The sequence below is a fragment of the Mobula birostris genome, chromosome 2, assembly GCF_030028105.1.
Source record: "Mobula birostris isolate sMobBir1 chromosome 2, sMobBir1.hap1, whole genome shotgun sequence".
Classification (NCBI taxonomy): Eukaryota; Metazoa; Chordata; class Chondrichthyes; order Myliobatiformes; family Myliobatidae; genus Mobula; species Mobula birostris.
Window position 1 is genome coordinate 13847542 of NC_092371.1, and position 16436 is coordinate 13863977.

Genomic DNA, 16436 nt, shown 5'->3' on the forward strand with positions numbered 1-16436 from the left:
AGAGGGGGTTACAGAGACGGGGAGGGTGTAGGGGCCGGAGGGGGTTACGGAGACGGGGAGGGTGTAGGGGCCGGAGGGGGTTACAGAGACGGGGAGGGTGTAGGGGCCGGAGGGGGTTACGGAGACGGGGAGGGTGTAGGGGCCGGAGGGGGTTACGGAGACGGGGAGGGTGTAGGGGCCGGAGGGGGTTACGGAGACGGGGAGGGTGTAGGGGCCGGAGGGGGTTACGGAGACGGGGAGGGTGTAGGGGCCGGAGGGGGTTACGGAGACGGGGAGGGTGTAGGGGCCGGAGGGGGTTACGGAGACGGGGAGGGTGTAGGGGCCGGAGGGGGTTACGGAGACGGGGAGGGGTGTAGGGGCCGGAGGGGGTTACGGAGACAGGGAGGGTGTAGGGGCCGGAGGGGGTTACGGAGACGGGGAGGGTGTAGGGGCCGGAGGGGGTTACGGAGACGGGGAAGGTGTAGGGGCCGGAGGAGGTTACAATCAGGGAAAGGTGTAGGAGCCGGGAGTGGGGTCACAGAGAGGAGGAGGTGTGCAGGGGCCGGAGGGAGACGGGTGTAAAGATCGGGGAGGCCAGGGAAATGCAGGGACAATCACACTGACAGCGAGGGGCGGGTCAATTATCCAGAAGACATTCCGGATTGGCCCGTGTCTGTCACATGATGTCTTCTCATTCCCCCGTCTACCCTCCCCCAACCCCTCGGTCCTCTCTGAAACTCGATCCCGTAGCGGGAGTCTCGCGAGACCAGGTGGCGGGTGCAGTTCTCGCGAGAGTTGCCGTGGTGAGGGCTGGAATGGCGGCGACGGTAGTGGCGGGGGGCCCGGGAGACTGAGGCGGCTGTGGTGGCTGAAGATGAGTCACCCCGATGGCGATGGGCAGCCTGAGGGCGAGCCCGACGCCAAGCTGCTCCACACCAAGCGGCTGTACCGGTGAGCGGGGCAGGCAACGGGAGGAGTGGGTGACATAGGAGGAGGGAGGGAAGGAATGGACGGGCGTGTGAGAGAGAAAGGGGGCGAGATGGAGAGGGGATGGAGAAAACAGAGAAGGGGAGGGTGGTGGAGAAAAGTAGAGAAGCGGAGATGGGGTGGAGAAGAGCAGGGTGAAGGGGGAGAGGGGTGGGGAAGAGCAGGGAGAAGGAGGAGACGGTGGGGAAGAGCAGGGAGAAGCGGGAGAGGGGTGGGGAAGAGCAGGGAGAGGGGAGAAGGGGTGGGGAAGAGCAGGGAGAAGGGGTGGGGAAGAGCAGGGAGAAGCGGGAGAGGGGTGGGGAAGAGCAGGGAGAAGCGGGAGAGGGGTGGGGAAGAGCAGGGAGAAGGAGAGAGGGGGTGGAGAAGAGCAGGGAGAAGGAGAGACAGGGTGGAGAAGAGTAGGGAGAAGGGAGAGGGGTGGGGAAGAGCAGGGAGAAGGGGAGAGGGGTGGGGAAGAGCAGGGAGAAGGGGAGAGGGGTGGGGAAGAGCAGGGAGAAGGGGAGAGGGGTGGGGAAGAGCAGGGAGAAGGGGAGAGGGGTGGGGAAGAGCAGGGAGAAGGGGAGAGGGGTGGGGAAGAGCAGGGAGAAGGGGAGAGGGGTGGGGAAGAGCAGGGAGAAGGGGAGACGGGGTGGGGAAGAGCAGGGAGAAGGGAGAGGGGTGGGGAAGAGCAGGGAGAAGGGGAGAGGGGTGGGGAAGAGCAGGGAGATGGGAGAGGGGTGGGGAAGAGCAGGGAGAAGGGGAGACGGGGTGGGGAAGAGCAGGGAGAAGGGGAGACGGGGTGGAGAAGAGTAGGGAGAAGGGAGAGACGGGGTGGAGAAGAGCAGGGAGAAGGAGGAGACGGGGTGGAGAAGAGCAGGGAGAAGGGGGAGACAGGGTGGGGAAGAGCAGGGAGAGGGGTGAGGAAGAGCAGGGAGAAGGGGGAGAGGGGCGAGGAAGAGCAGGGAGAAGGGGAGAGGGGCGGGGAAGAGCAGGGAGAAGGGGAGACGGGGTGGGGAAGAGCAGGAAGAAGGGGAGACGGGGTGGGGAAGAGCAGGAAGAAGGGGAGACGGGGTGGAGAAGAGTAGGGAGAAGAGGGAGACGGGGTGGAGAAGAGTAGGGAGAAGGGGGAGATGGGGTGGAGAAGAGTAGGGAGAAGGGGGAGACGGGGTGGAGAAGAGTAGGGAGAAGGGGGAGACGGGGTGGAGAAGAGTAGGGAGAAGGGGGAGACGGGGTGGAGAAGAGAAGGGGGAGCCGGGGTGTGGAAAAGTGGAGAGAGGGGAGGAGGAATGGAAGGGACAAGGGGAAAGAAACTGAGGGGGGAAGTGGGAAGGGATGGGAATATCTGATGGGCAGTGGGACAGAGGAAATGTACTCTGATTTGAAAGATTTTGGGGGTGGGGAGGCATACCGAAACGCTCCCTTCCTGAGGAAAGGATGGAGGCAGTGAATACAGTCCAGCTCCTGCGGTTTAAGCTGTTGTCTCAAGGGGGACTGAGTGTGGGGAGCAGGAGACCTAGTACCTGGAGTGGAGGGTGTCTGGTCAGGTCAGACATCATCTGTGGGAAATGAATAAACGGTTGACTCTTCAGGCTGAGAGCCTTAATCAGAACTGGACAAGAAGGGTGATCGGCCTGGAACATTGACTGTTTATTCATTTCTGTAGATGCTGCCTGACCTGCTAAGTTTCTCCTGCATTTCGTGTGTAGGATTTCAAGCATCTGCAGAATCTCTTGTGTTTGTGCATCTGCCTGCAGGCGAGGTGTGGAAGTGGGAGTAGAGGCAGGATAAGTGTTGGGGAGGGGGGAATTCAGAGAGTGTGGAGGAGAGAGAGAGGGTGTTCACGATGTATAGGATGAGGAGGAGGTTGGTACTACTGAAAGGAAATGTTAAAGGTTAGAGAGCACTGATTTTAACAGCAATATTTTACTGTGACTATTTAACTGCTGGGTGTGAAGCTTGGGTCCTTTTTCTGTTCACCACATGAAGCCAAAGAAACATCCCACATAGACGGAGTGTCAGTGACCTGTTCCCTGCTTCCTATGTGTCAGGGTGAGCCTTTGTTCCCTCACGTTGCCTCTCTGACAATGGAACGCTCCTTCAACTTCTACTGCAGCAGGCAGTGAACATACTTGTCCAGAATACAGTGCACTTGCACTGAGCCTGGGCTGACGATCTCGGGAAGCCACAACTTTTTTTGTTTGTTTGACCTTCATAGTTAAGGTACAGAATAAAATCATCAGGGAGACAATTGTGCTAAGAAAGAACAATTGTAAATCTGTTGAGTTGACAGTAATTTTGGAGATGGAGTTTCGACTGTTATGTTGCTCTTTGTTCTCTCGAGTCTGCAAAACTCCACTGCCCGTGTCCTAATTCAAGTCAGCTCCTGTGTGCTCAGAAGTTCAGATGCAGATTCATTTATTTGTCACCTGTACAGTGAAATGTGTCGTTTACATTCACGACCAACACAACCATCATCAGGATCTCTCTTCCACCCATGTGAGATATTTATCTGGAACACTGTGTACGTAGAGCCCTTGGCATTGTCAGTGATCCCTATCATCCGTCCAGTTATCTCTTTGACCCCCTACCATTGGACAGGAGGTACCGTAGCATTAAGACAAGAACTGTTCGGATGGGAAACAGCTTGAACTCCCTGCTGCCACTGAGGTCTCATCACACAATGAAGCACAGTGGTGTTTTATTGTTTACTATTTTTAACTCGTGTCATAGATGCACCTTATCATTTGTTAATTTGTGGTAATATTACTTTGTGTTTTACGTGTATGTGTGGTATATACTCCGTTGTGCAGCCTGGTCTGGGGGAACATTGTTTCATTTGGCCGTGTATATGAGTGCAGTTGAATAACAATAAACTTCAACTGAATGATGTGCTGTTGGGGGGGCTGCTCGCAAGTGTTTCCACACGTTCCGGCAGCAACACAGCTGGCACACAACGCTGAATCACTCAAGTAACGGTGGAGGGGCAGATGGAGTGGGAAGGGATGGGGAGAGCAGGGTGGGGTGAAGGGATGTTTGATGGGCACTGGGACAGAGGAAACGTACCATGCTTTGCATGATTTTGGAGGGAAGTGTAGCGAAGGCAAGGAAACTCATCTGGAGGGAAAATAGTCACCTAGTCTGATGGAAGGATACAGTGAATCAGGGAGTGAGTGAGGAATGGGGTGCCACAGCGGTTACACTATTCCAGCTCGGGGTGTCGGAGTTCAGAGTTCAATTCCAACGTCCTCTGAAAGAGAGTTTGTATGTTTTTCCCATATGCACTTTGATTTCCTCCCACAGTTCCGGTTAGTAGGTTAATCTGTCATTGTAAATTGTCCCGTGATTAGGCTAGGGTTAAATCGGGGGTTGCTGTGCTCATTGGGGTGGAAGGTTCTGTCAACGCCGTATCTCCAAATAAAATAAATAAATGTTCACTCCCTGAGGAAAGGAGGGAGACACTGAGTCACGCTCAAGTCGGGACTGTCTGTAGACTTCCAGTCCGTGCTGTTATCCTGTTGTGGGGAATATAGGGTTACCTTTTCCTACACTTGGATTGATTTTTGTGAAGACAGAATATTTAACAAAAAAGCTTTGTTACACACCTCACCTTACAGTGAAATACATTGTTGTGTCGAATCAAATCTGCAAAGATTGTGCTGGGCAACCTGCAAGTGCCACCACTGTCAACATCGCATGACCACAACACACTGCCCTAACCCGTACGTCTTTGGAATGTGGAGCCAGAGTACCTGGAGCAAACCCATGTGATCATGGAACGAACATACAGATTCCTTACAGGCAGCGGCAGGAATTCAATCCTGATTGTTCAACACTGGCCTGTGATAGTTTTACGCCAACCACTACGCTACCATGCCGTAGGTCTCTAATATGTTGTAAGCTGCCTTCTTTTCTGGGGAATCTAGAAATGGGAGACTCTTGAGAAATGACGGGTGCCAATTTTAGATGGAGGCAGCAATAATCTCAGGTTTGAGAGTCTCTGAAAGCCTTTCTCCATCTTTGAGGAAAATTCTTTAATTATCTTGGATTCTGAAAATTGTTTTTGATTCAGTTGGTTCTTGTGTGTGTTGCTATGGATCTCAGGCATCTGCAGAATCTCTTGTGTTTTTTCTGGCTTCTGCCCCCTTTCTTTAGAGTCCTGATGAAGACTCCTGGCCTGAAACGTTGACAGTTTATTCCGTAGATTCTGCCCCTCTCTTTTGTAAGCCACACATTACGTATTTGTTCCGGATTCTGTGTCGATGATTTAGGTAGATGGGGCTTGTAGCCGTGGCTGGCCGCTCATTTAGGAGAAGGGAAATTCTCATCTGAAACCTCTGCTGCCTTGCAGCTGTACTCACTCAAGGAGAGGGTTTCAGGAGTAAACACCGAGGAAAAAATCTGGAGCAGTCCTACGTTGAGTTCAACCTGACCGGCAACTTCTGTGATGCTGTTAGTGCCTAGCTGTATCAGTTTCTGCCATTCCTTTGGATTCATCAGCCGCATGGAGGGGGGGAGCCTGCTGCATTGACCCTGGCTCGCTCTCCATATCATACTGCTCTGGCTTGCGTATCAACTGAACATCAACAGTGAGGACGCAACATCTGACCAACAGAGGGCCCACTAGATTCCCATTAATCCTCTTAACATTCATCATCGTGGTTAGCTAGCTCAAGAAAATCCGGTGGCAAAGAGGGTTAGTAGGTAGAGCCCGGAAGCAAAGGGATTGGTGGAGCAGTCACTGTGGACTGTGGTCAGCTTATACCTGATTGAGTTATTCCACATCCAAATCACTGAGGTGCTCATGGCAGCCCCGTGATGCGCACAAATGATCAGAATCAGGTTTAATATCGCTGGCATATGTCATGAAGTTTGTTGTTTTGCAGCAGTAGTACAGTGCAGTACATAAAAATATAAATTACAGTAAGAAATATATGGATATAAAATTTAGTGCAGAAATGAGTAAAAGTATTGAGGTAATGTACATAGATTAATTTTCCTTTCATAAATCTGATGGCGGAGGGGAGCAAGTTTGTGAAGTATTCAGTGCTCCTGTACCACCGCCTTGAATGTAACAATGAGAAGAGGGTGTAGTATTCTTAGTTAGAAATCAGGCTTTCTTTTGAGAAACAGGAACTTTCTGTCTCCATAGTGATGTTCCAGGCATGTGCTGGTTTTATTATTCAATATGGCAGGAAAATCCCTGTGAGGTTTAGTGTTGGGTTGGATTTATTTGAAGGAAGATTAGTTTGCAGATTGAAATATTAGTGTTTTCTCCCTGCCTGTTCCTTTTACCAACACTGCTGTGCAACTTTTGTCTGTTCATCGGTGAACCCAATATCTGTTAACAGCCACAAACACAGAGCTGGAGAACCTCAGTAGGTCAGGCAGCATCTATGCAGGGAACTAAACAATTGACATTTCGTGCTGGGACCAGTCATCATACTGGAAAGGAAGGGGGCTGAAGACAGGATAAGATGATGGGAGGAGGGGAAGGGGTACAAGCTGGCAGGTGATAGGTGACATGAAGTAAGAAGCTGGGAGGTGATAGGCGACATGAACTAAAAAAGCTGGGAGGTGATAGGTGACATGAAGTAAGAAGCTGGGAGGTGATAGGTGGAAAGGTAAAGGGTAGAAGAAGGAGGAATCTGATAGGCGAGGAGAATGGTCCGTAGGAGAAAGGAAAGAGAAGAGAAAGGGACAACGGGGGAACCAGAATGGGGAATGGAAAAAGAGAGATGGGGGGGGAAAATTACTGATAGATAAATTGATGTTCATGCTCTCAGGTTACAGACTACCCAGAAAGAATGAAGGAGGAGTTGCTCCTACAACCTGAGAGTGTGTGGCATTCCACCATAGATGTGATCACGTAGGGGCCAAGTGCTTTTCCTGTTGTTTGCTGGCTGGTAATGAGCTGATGTCACTCCTCCACACCTCCCCGTATCTCACTTTTCCTTCTCTTTCCACCAATCACATCTCCTCAGCTAGCAGCTGAACTCTATTCATCCTTCCTCACTATTCTCCCTCCTGGCACATATTCCTGCAAGCAACAGAAAAGCTACACCTGCCCCTTTACATTGATTTTTTTTTTCCCCTCACCCCCTTCCCCCTTCTTCCCCACTCAGGCCTCTAATTTCTTCACCTCACCTGCCTATCACCTGGTGCCCCTCCTCTTTTTCCCATGGTCCACACCCCTCCTATTAGATTCCATCTTTTCTAGCCCTTTACCTTTCCCACCCACCTCGCTTCACCTATCACCTAGCTAGTCCCCCTTCCACTTCCTTTTTATTCTGGTGTCTTACCCCCTTCCTCTCCTGTCCTGAAGTAGGGTCTTGGCCAGAAACATCGACTGTTTAGTGATTTCCCTAGATGCTGCCTGAACTGCTGAGTTTCTCCAGCATTTTGTGTGTGTTTCACTGGATTTCCAACATCTTGTGTATATGAGCTTATATTTCGTTTTTTGTTTACCAGAAGAAAAAGGGTGGGCAATTATAGAGCACCTTCAGTGACCGGAGCATTGCTTCACAGCCAGCGAAGTGTTGTTACAGTGATAGATAAATCCTTGGTTTTTATTTATTTAGAGCTACCGCATGATACAGGTCCTTTTGGCCCAGTAAGCCTGTGGAGTCCAATTACACCCATGTAACCAATTTGTCTTACCTGTATGTCTTTTGAATATGGAGCACCCGGAGGAAAACCACACAGTCACAGGGAGAACACACAATCTCTTTACAGACTGTGCTGGTATTGAATGGAGAATGATTAAGACTGATGACCTCTGGGACCTTGATAGAGATCTCTGTATCTTCGTTAGCCTCCAACATGGTCCCACAAGTCACAGTCATACTTTATTGATCCCCGGGGAAATTGGTTTTCGTTACAGTTGCACCATAAATAGTAAATAGTAATAGAACCATAAATAGTTAAATAGTAATATGTAAATTATGCCAGTAAGTTATGAAATAAGTCCAGGACCAGTCTTTTGGCTCAGGGTGTCTGACCCTCCAGGGGAAGAGTTGTAAAGTTTGATGGGCACAGGCAGGAATGACTTCCTATGATGCTCTGTGCTGCATCTTGGTGGAATGAGTCTCTGGCTGAATGTACTCCTGTGCCCACCCAGTACATTATGTAGTGGATGGGAGACATTGTCCAAGATGGCATGCAACTTAGACAGCATCCTCTTTTCAGACACCACCGTCAGAGAGTCCAGTTCCATCCCCACAACTTCACTGGCCTTATGAATGAGTTTGTTGATTCTGTTGGTGTCTGCTACCCTCAGCCTGCTGCCCCAGCACACAACAGCAAACATGGTCGCACTGGCCACCACAGACTCGTAGAACTTCCGTCAGTGACGGAAGTTATTGGAAAGATTCTTGAGAATGGGATCTACTCTTATGTGGAAGATCAAAGACTTATTAGGGATTGCCAGCATTGCTTTGTACAGGGAAGGTTATGTTTTATCAACTTGAAAGGCTTTGATGAGTCTATAACTCGTGCTGATCAGTATTTATGTATTTATTATTACTATTATTTTTTGTATTTGCACAGTTGTCTTTTTTGCATATTGGTTGCTTGTGAGTCCGTGTGTAGTTTTTCATGGATCCTATTGTATTTCTACTGCGAATGCCTGTGAGAAAATGAATATCAGTGTTAGATGGTGATTTACTCCCCATCAGGAAGGAGGCTACATCACATCCGCACCAGGACCACCAAACTCAAAAACAGTTACTTTCCCCAAGCCACAGGGCTGATCAACACTTCCACCATCACCACTACTTTATCATTTCCTGTCAGTTACCTTCTGTGCAGACACTCCTGTGACTTTATGCACAGACAGTCTATGTATATAAACTGTCTTATTTATTTATACTTATGTGTTCTTTATCTTTTGCTTTTGTGCTGCATCGGATTGGAGTAACAATTGTTTCCTTTGCCTTTACACTTATGTATAGGAAATGATATTAAACTACACTTTGATAATAATTTTATTTTGAACTTGAACTTTTGAGGAAATTGGACAGACATGATTGAGGTTAGGACATTTACACCGACAGATGAACAGGCAGGGAATGGCTGGATATAGACCATATGTAGGCAATAGATATTTAGTTCTCTTTGATATGTTCAGCACAGACATTGTGGGCTATAGGCCCGCCCCACCACACTTTGGGCTGATCACCAGGTCATTTCATTGGGTGCAGAATCTGGAGTAAAAACAAGCTACTGAAAGAACTCAGTAAATCAGGTAGCAGTAGTGACACCCGATTCAGTCTGAGGCCCTGTGTCATCACTTCACTGTAGTTCAGGAAGAATTATTGGTCCTAGTTCACCAGAGTGAATTCTCCACAATTTGAAAAAGGTGACATGGCACATATTTCACCCCCTCAAGGGTAGTACAGTGTGCTCAACATCTGAAAAGTGGGATGCTGCACAGGTTTCTACACGGAAAGCCAAATTGTATTCTGTGCTTGAGGCTCGTCTGGGACTTCAACTCTATATCGTTTCCACGGTCACCCTGATGCCCTCCATCCGAGTACTACCTTGAGATTCATTTTCTTGCAGGCATTTACAGGGGAAAAAGGAAATACAGTAGAATTACAGTTTTTCGTAAAGCTTGTAAGTGCAAGCAGGCTTCTTCCAGTGAGGGTGGGTGAGACTAAAACTAGAGGTTAGGGGAGAAAGATTAAATATTTAAGGGGAACCATCGCTAGCAGTGGTGAGAGTGTGGAACGAACCGCCAGTGAAAATGGTGCATGTGGGTTCAATTTCAGCACTTGAAAAAGAAATTGGATAAGTACATGGATGGGAGGGGTGTGGAAGGCTTTGCTCCAGCTGTAGGTCGATGGGATTAGGCAGAGTAATAGCTCAGCACAGACCAGATGGATCGAAGAGCTGTTTTTGTGCTGTTCTATTACTCTATTGTATTACTTTTTCATCCTGTAAATGCCTGAAAAAAAAATTGACTCTCAAGGTAGTATATTGTAACGTAGTACTTTGATAGTAAATTTGGTTAGAACTTTCAACAGTTACTTTGAACTTGAACTTGTCACCCGGCTGTTGGTGGGAGTTTGCTGGGTACAAGTAGATCTCCATTTTATTTTGTCGAAATAAACATTATTCTAAGCTGTTCTGACCTGTGTTGCAGGGCTGTGGTGGAAGCAGTTCATCGATTGGACGTGATTGTTAGCAACAAGATGGCATACCGAGAGGTATTCAAACCCGAAAACATCAGTTTGAGGAACAGGTGAGTGTGGGTAGGAAGCAGTTGAGCCTTTGTGTCCAATCCAATGGCTTGTTTTACCAACCTCTTAAGCCCATCGCCCCTGCTGGGGCATAGACCGCCAACAATAGCTCGTCAGAGTTCTCTGTCCTGCCCGAAGGTCGATCGACCCTGTGGCTTCTGCTTTCACCACACAACTTCATACATCTTCAAAATTCAAAGTAAATTTATTAGCAGACTAAATATAAGTTGCCATATACAACCCTGAGATTCATTTTCTGGTGGGCATACTCAATAAATCCATAACGGAATTATAATCATAATGAAAGACTGTACCAACTTGGGCATTCAACCAGTGTGGAAAAATACACAAACTGTGCAATATAAAGAGAAAAAAATAACAATATTCAAAAAATGAGATGGGGTCCCTGAAAGTGAATCCATAGGTAGTGGGAATATTTCAGTGATAAAGTGAAGTTGACTGATGTTATCCCCACTGGTTCAGGAGCCTGCTGATTGAGGCGTAATAACGATTCCTGATCCTGGTGGTGTAGATCCTGAGGCTACTGTACATTCTTCCTGATGGCAGCAACAAGAAGAGAGCATGTTCTGGTGGGGGTTCCCAATGATGGGTGCTGCCTTCTGCTACAATGTTTCGCGTAGATGTGCTCTATGGTGGGGGAGGGGCTTTAACCCTGATGGTCCACTACTTTTTGTAGGATTTTCCATTCAAGGACGTTGGTGTTTCCGTACCAGGCTGTGATGCAGCCAATCAATATACTCTGCACAACGCATCTGTAGCAGTTTGTCGAAGCTTTACATGCCATACTGAATCTTTGCTAACTCCGAAGGAAGTGGAGGCACTGCCGTGCTTTCTTTGTAACTGCAGCTGCGTGCTGGGCCCAGGGCAGGTCCCTCTGAAATGATAACACTCAGGAATTTGCACTTGCTGACCCTCTCCACCTCGATCCTCCAATGAGACTGGCTCCTGGATCGCTGGCTTCCTGCTGAAGTCACTAATCAGCTCCTTGGTCTTGCTGGCATTGATTAAGAGATTGTTGTTATATCACCTCTCAGCCAGATTTTCAGTCCTCTTGTATGCAGGTTCCTCACCATTTCGGCCTACAACAGTAGTGTCTTTTAAGTAAAGATCCTTTCTGTCTCAGGGATGAGGTCTTTTGGGTTTCTGTAGCTCTGGGTTTTTATGGGATGGGGTTGCTAGCCGCTTGCCCGACCCTCCCTCCTTTCATGGTCAGGATTGGGACTATCCATGGTAGAGTTTGTTTCACTAATGCTTTCCATTAATGGAGGGTGGGGGCTGAGTGGTTGTTGGATGTTGTAGACACTGAGGCAGATGGTCTGTAAGAACTCTTGAATTGGTTAGAAGTAGCAAAGAGTTTACAGAGTTAAGGAGCAGGTCTTGAGGTAGATGGTGAGATTGGCAGTGGATTATCAGTTTACTTTCTCAAATTTCTGAATTAGAATCAGGTTTAAAATATCTGGCATATGTTGTGAAATTTGTTGTTTTGTGACAGCAGTACATTGCAATACACTTTGATTGTATCTTTTCAAGATGTGCCTGCGTGTGTCTGCGTGTCTGTGCATGCGTCGGTGATGATGGATTTTTCATGGCTTTTTCCAAGCCGCAGAGCGAGAGAGAGACTGTGTGGCGCGCCTCTCCTCACACAGACATTTCCGCAGTATTTTCTTTGTTTTACGAGGTCGAGTTGCCGTCTCCACACTCAACCCGTGCCGGAAAGCGTACTCGGGGGCAGACCCGACCAGTTTCAAACCCGGGAACCTCTGCTCCTGGGTCCGGCGCCGATGTCGTTACGCCACTAGCCAGCCCATCCATGTCATTCTCAATTGCCTAATTACCACCAAATCAGAAAAGAACCTGCCCGAGACACAGTGCTGTTTCAGCCCTGGAAAATGCACCATCTATATATTCGCTGTCCATCAAGTTAAAAAAATGTGTTGAACCTTGACTTCATAGACTTAGCCAAGGCCTTTGACGTGGTTAACAGAGGTTAACTCCAGATACTCCCTATCTGGGGCATGCATACATTTCTGGTCACCTCGCTATCGGAAGGATGTTGAGGCTTGGGAGAGGCTGCAGAAGAGGTTTGCCAGGATGCCAGAGGGCATCTGCTGTCATGAGAGGCTGGACAAACTTGGGATGTTTTCTCTGGAGCGGCAGAGGCTGAGGGGGAGATCTGACAGAGTAGACGGAATATCTGTTTCACGGGGTAGAAGTGTCTAATACCAGAGGGCATGCATTGAAGGTGAGAGGAGGTATGTTCAAAGGGGATGTGAGGGGTAAGTTTTTTTTCTCATGGATACCTGGAATATGCTGCCTGGTATGGTGGTTGAGGCAAATACCTTAGAGGCTTTTAAGAGATGTTTAGATAGGCACATGAATGTGAGGAAGATGGGCGTATATGGACATGGTGTAGTGAGGAGGGATTAGTGTTTGGATATTTTTGATTTACTTTTTAGCTAATTTGGCACAACACGTGGGCTGAAGGGCCTGTTCTGTGCTGTATTGTTCTCTGGACAATCTTATTAAAGTTGGCCACGCAACTTTGCCAATTTTACTCGCCTCTTCCACGACGATATGATGGCCATTTTCTCTCAAATGGAGGAGCCTCAGAAATGGCATAAAGCAAATGTGTTTGCTGGCCTCTTTCACATGTGTACATAACCACACGATCAGTGACCTTGAATACGGTCTGTACTTACAGAACAGACTTGATGGACCATTGTTTCATCTGCATTACCTAAAATACAAATCTAACACTGTTAAGAGTTACCGTTAAAGTACTCTACACAATGACTGCACTCTAATGGCCCGCATGGAGTCCAGTCTTGTTATTGACAGGTTCACAGAAGCCTCACGTCTGGTTGGCCTCACTATTCGTCTGGACAAAACAGTGGCCTAATTTCAGCCTGCCCTTGGAGGCATCGCTATGTGCATTCCATCATTATTGAAGGCACAAAACTGAGAGTAGAAAAGGAATTTAAATACTTTGGCAGTGTCATCTCCAGTGAGGGTTCCTTGCCGAAAGAAATCGATGCCAGGATTTGTAAGGCCAGTCAGAGTCTGGGCTGCCTGTGATCATGTGTACTAAGCCAGCACAATATCCAGATGTCCACTGAGATCAATCTATACAAGGCTGTTGTCCTTACTGGCCTCCTGGGTGCTTGTGAAATGTGGACTGTATTCAAAAGGCAACTCAGACTGCCAGAGTGCTTCATGTGCAGCCCGAGATCCATTTGGGTATCCGCTGGCACGACCGTATCACAAACCTGGAAGTCTTCGATAGGGCAAAGAGTACCATTATAGAAACTGTGATCCTGAAAGCACAACTTTGTTGGGTTGGACACGTTATATGCATGGAGGACTCCTTACTCCCTAAGCAGCTGCTGTCTGGCCAGTTATCACGGGGAAGCAGAAACTGGTGGAGCCTAGTAAGAGACTGTGAACTCCAGTATTGTTTATAGTGGGCTTGCTCCCTGGCATCAGGAACATAGGGCAAGAGACAACTGGTTGGTGAGCCTTACAGCAACTTGGTAAATAGGCGTCACGTGAAGCTGCGGACTGCCTGACAGAAGAGGAAAGCAGCAGCAACACCTGTGCCTATGGAATCGGGACAACTCCCTCCTCTGCACTGTGAACGTCTATGCTGCTCAAGAATTGGCCTCTACAGTCACCTCCAAACACATTTGATGAACTGCACAAAATTGAATATCGATATGTGTAACTAGGGGTGCCGTGCACAATCTGAATTTGATGGAGACAGCTGTGAAAACGCAGAGGACCATCTGGAGAAACTTCTGAAACGCCTGCTTCGCTGCTGCTGCTACTGTGCGATCGAGAATCTCCGGAGATGAAGGCCCCAAATCCTTGGCTTTGCGTGTCGCCTGTTGCCGGGGTCGAAACGCTTGGCAGAGATGGTGCCTGGTGCATCGGTGTCGGAGAGCTAGTCAGAGGCTCGGAGTTTTCGGACGGACTCGGGGTCAGACTGTGGTCGGATGCTTCCGGGATGCTGCATCGGCAAGTTGGTGGCGCTGGAGGTTTACCTTCTGCGTGAGATGATGAGACTTTTGAGAGACTTTGAGATTTTTACTGTGCCATGGCCTGTTCTTATCAAATTACGGTATTGCTTTGCACTGTTGTAACTCTGTTATAATTATGTGGTTTTTGTTTTTAAGTCGGTTTGTCATGTGTTTTCGTGATATTCTGGAAAAACTTTTTTTTTTACATTTTATTTTTATTTGGATAAGGAATTCACAAATATCATGTACTTTTTTCACACATATAACCTTTTCCATTTTTTTATATGTATAAAACTACAATTATTTATACATTCTTAAGTACACATTGAGATGATATAAAAGGAAAATAAACATTTAAATAGATAATTTTGTACTGTGGTAAATCTAACCTATTAGGCTAAGTAATGGAATTAGTTGTTAAGAAAAATGGTAATAATAGTTTCCATATAACCCTTCTGGACCATTTCCACTGGTCCAAAATGTTGTATATAAGCCTATGTATCAACCATTGTAGGTGTTTATATCCTAATTTGTTCATGCTTGCTCCTGCCCACAGACATAATTATCCAATCCCTATGTACTTACTTAATTTTTTCATTTTTTTATCCCTTTCCCAAATCTTTCCCTTTACTTGTGTTAATTCTCTATTTTCCAAAAGAAAACAAAAAAAACAAACATTTAGACTAGGGGTGCTTACGTTAGCAATATTACTGTGTTGATGAGAAGAGCAGTAGAAATCATTAGGAGAGTCATCTAAAGTCTGCTCGCGTTGGGGTTATATATTCAATCCATTTATTCCAGATTTGATAAAATTTTTCTTTTTGAGTTCTCAGGGAGTAAGTCAACTTTTCCATTTTAAATATTTCCAAGATAATTTCGTACCAATCTTCTAATGTAGGTGGTATTGGATTTAGCCATTTTCTAGTGATTGATTTCTTACTTGCCGCTAAGAGGGCCTGCAGCAACTTTATATCTTCCTTCTGTTCAAGAAACAATACATGCCCCAAATAGAGCGTCTCGAAGTTCAGAGGTATCTGGGACCTAAGTACCTTAACTAATGTTCTATGAATACCTTCCCAAAATAGACTTAATTTAGGGCAATCCCAAAAAATATGAAAATGATTTGCCTCCTTGGAGCCGCACCTTCTCCAACACATCACATTTGTATCTTTATATTTTTCCTGATATGGGGTCTTGAAGTATCTTATAATGTTTTTCCAACAATGTTCTCTCCAAGTCAAAGAATTAGTCGAGGACCATTGAAAGCTGCAGATTTTCTCCCAAGCCTCCTCTGAAAGTACCAACCCCGCTTCTTTCTCCCACTTCTCTTTAATATACAGTGTATTTACATTTTTAGCATGGGAGAGTGCATTATATAATCAAGAAACTGATTTACTAGGTATTGAACTGCAATTCAGAATCTTGAAAAATTCTAATTCTACTGTTGATAGGTCTGTATATCTACAACTCTGGTTAACATAGTTTCGTACTTGAAGGTACCTAAAAAAGTCATTATGTTCTAGGCCATGTTTGTCCTGCAGGATTTGGAAACTTTGTAATACTCTTTTATCTATAAATGAGAGGTAGGTTGTAAGACCTTTCTTTATCCATAGCTCAAATCTTTTATCTCCTCTGTTGGGAAGGAATTCGGTATCATATGCACACCATCTAAAGAGTTTTAACATGTTATTAATTCCACATGAATTAACCACCTTCTGCCATACTTTTAATATAAGATTTATCCAAGCGTTTTTAAATTTTTCCAACTGGGCCATCAATCCTTTGTCAGCTATTGAGGCCTGAAGAGGAAAACTGTCAACTAATCCAAATTCTATTTCCTTCCGTCTAGCCTTATATTCCCTATTACACCAATATAACAGGGGGGGTTATCTGTGAGGCATAAAAATAATTTCTCAGGCAAGGAAGAACCATTCCTCCTCCTCCCTTCCCTAACTGTAAGGTGTTATATCGAATTCTAGGTTTCTTTCCTTGCCAAATGAAGCGGGAAATCCATTTGTCCCATTCCCTGAATTGATTATCATCCACCTCCACCGGTAAAGTACGGAAAAGATACAATAATCGAGGAAGAATATTCATTTTTATAGTATTTATCCTTGAATTTAAACTTAAAAAGGGGATAAGATTCCATCCATGCATATCTGCTTTTATCTCTGAGATTAATGGCCCATAATTTACCTGTGACAGTGTTGAAAGA

At 46.7% G+C, this 16436-nt stretch overlaps 1 protein-coding gene across 3 annotated transcripts in view; it reads left to right on the top strand.

Moving 5' to 3' along the window:
• Positions 1 to 752: 752 nt before the first annotated feature.
• The window catches only part of smg5 (SMG5 nonsense mediated mRNA decay factor), an 83577-nt gene continuing 67893 nt past the window's right edge, over positions 753 to 16436 (top strand). For all 3 annotated transcript variants that reach the window (XR_011889762.1, XM_072283619.1, XM_072283633.1), the window contains exons 1-2: positions 753 to 930; positions 10088 to 10186. Coding sequence is in view for 2 of the 3 variants with exons in the window: in XM_072283619.1 (XP_072139720.1) it covers positions 854 to 930; positions 10088 to 10186 (176 nt within the window). In the remaining variant the exon portion in view is untranslated. The remainder of the gene's footprint in view (positions 931 to 10087; positions 10187 to 16436) is intronic.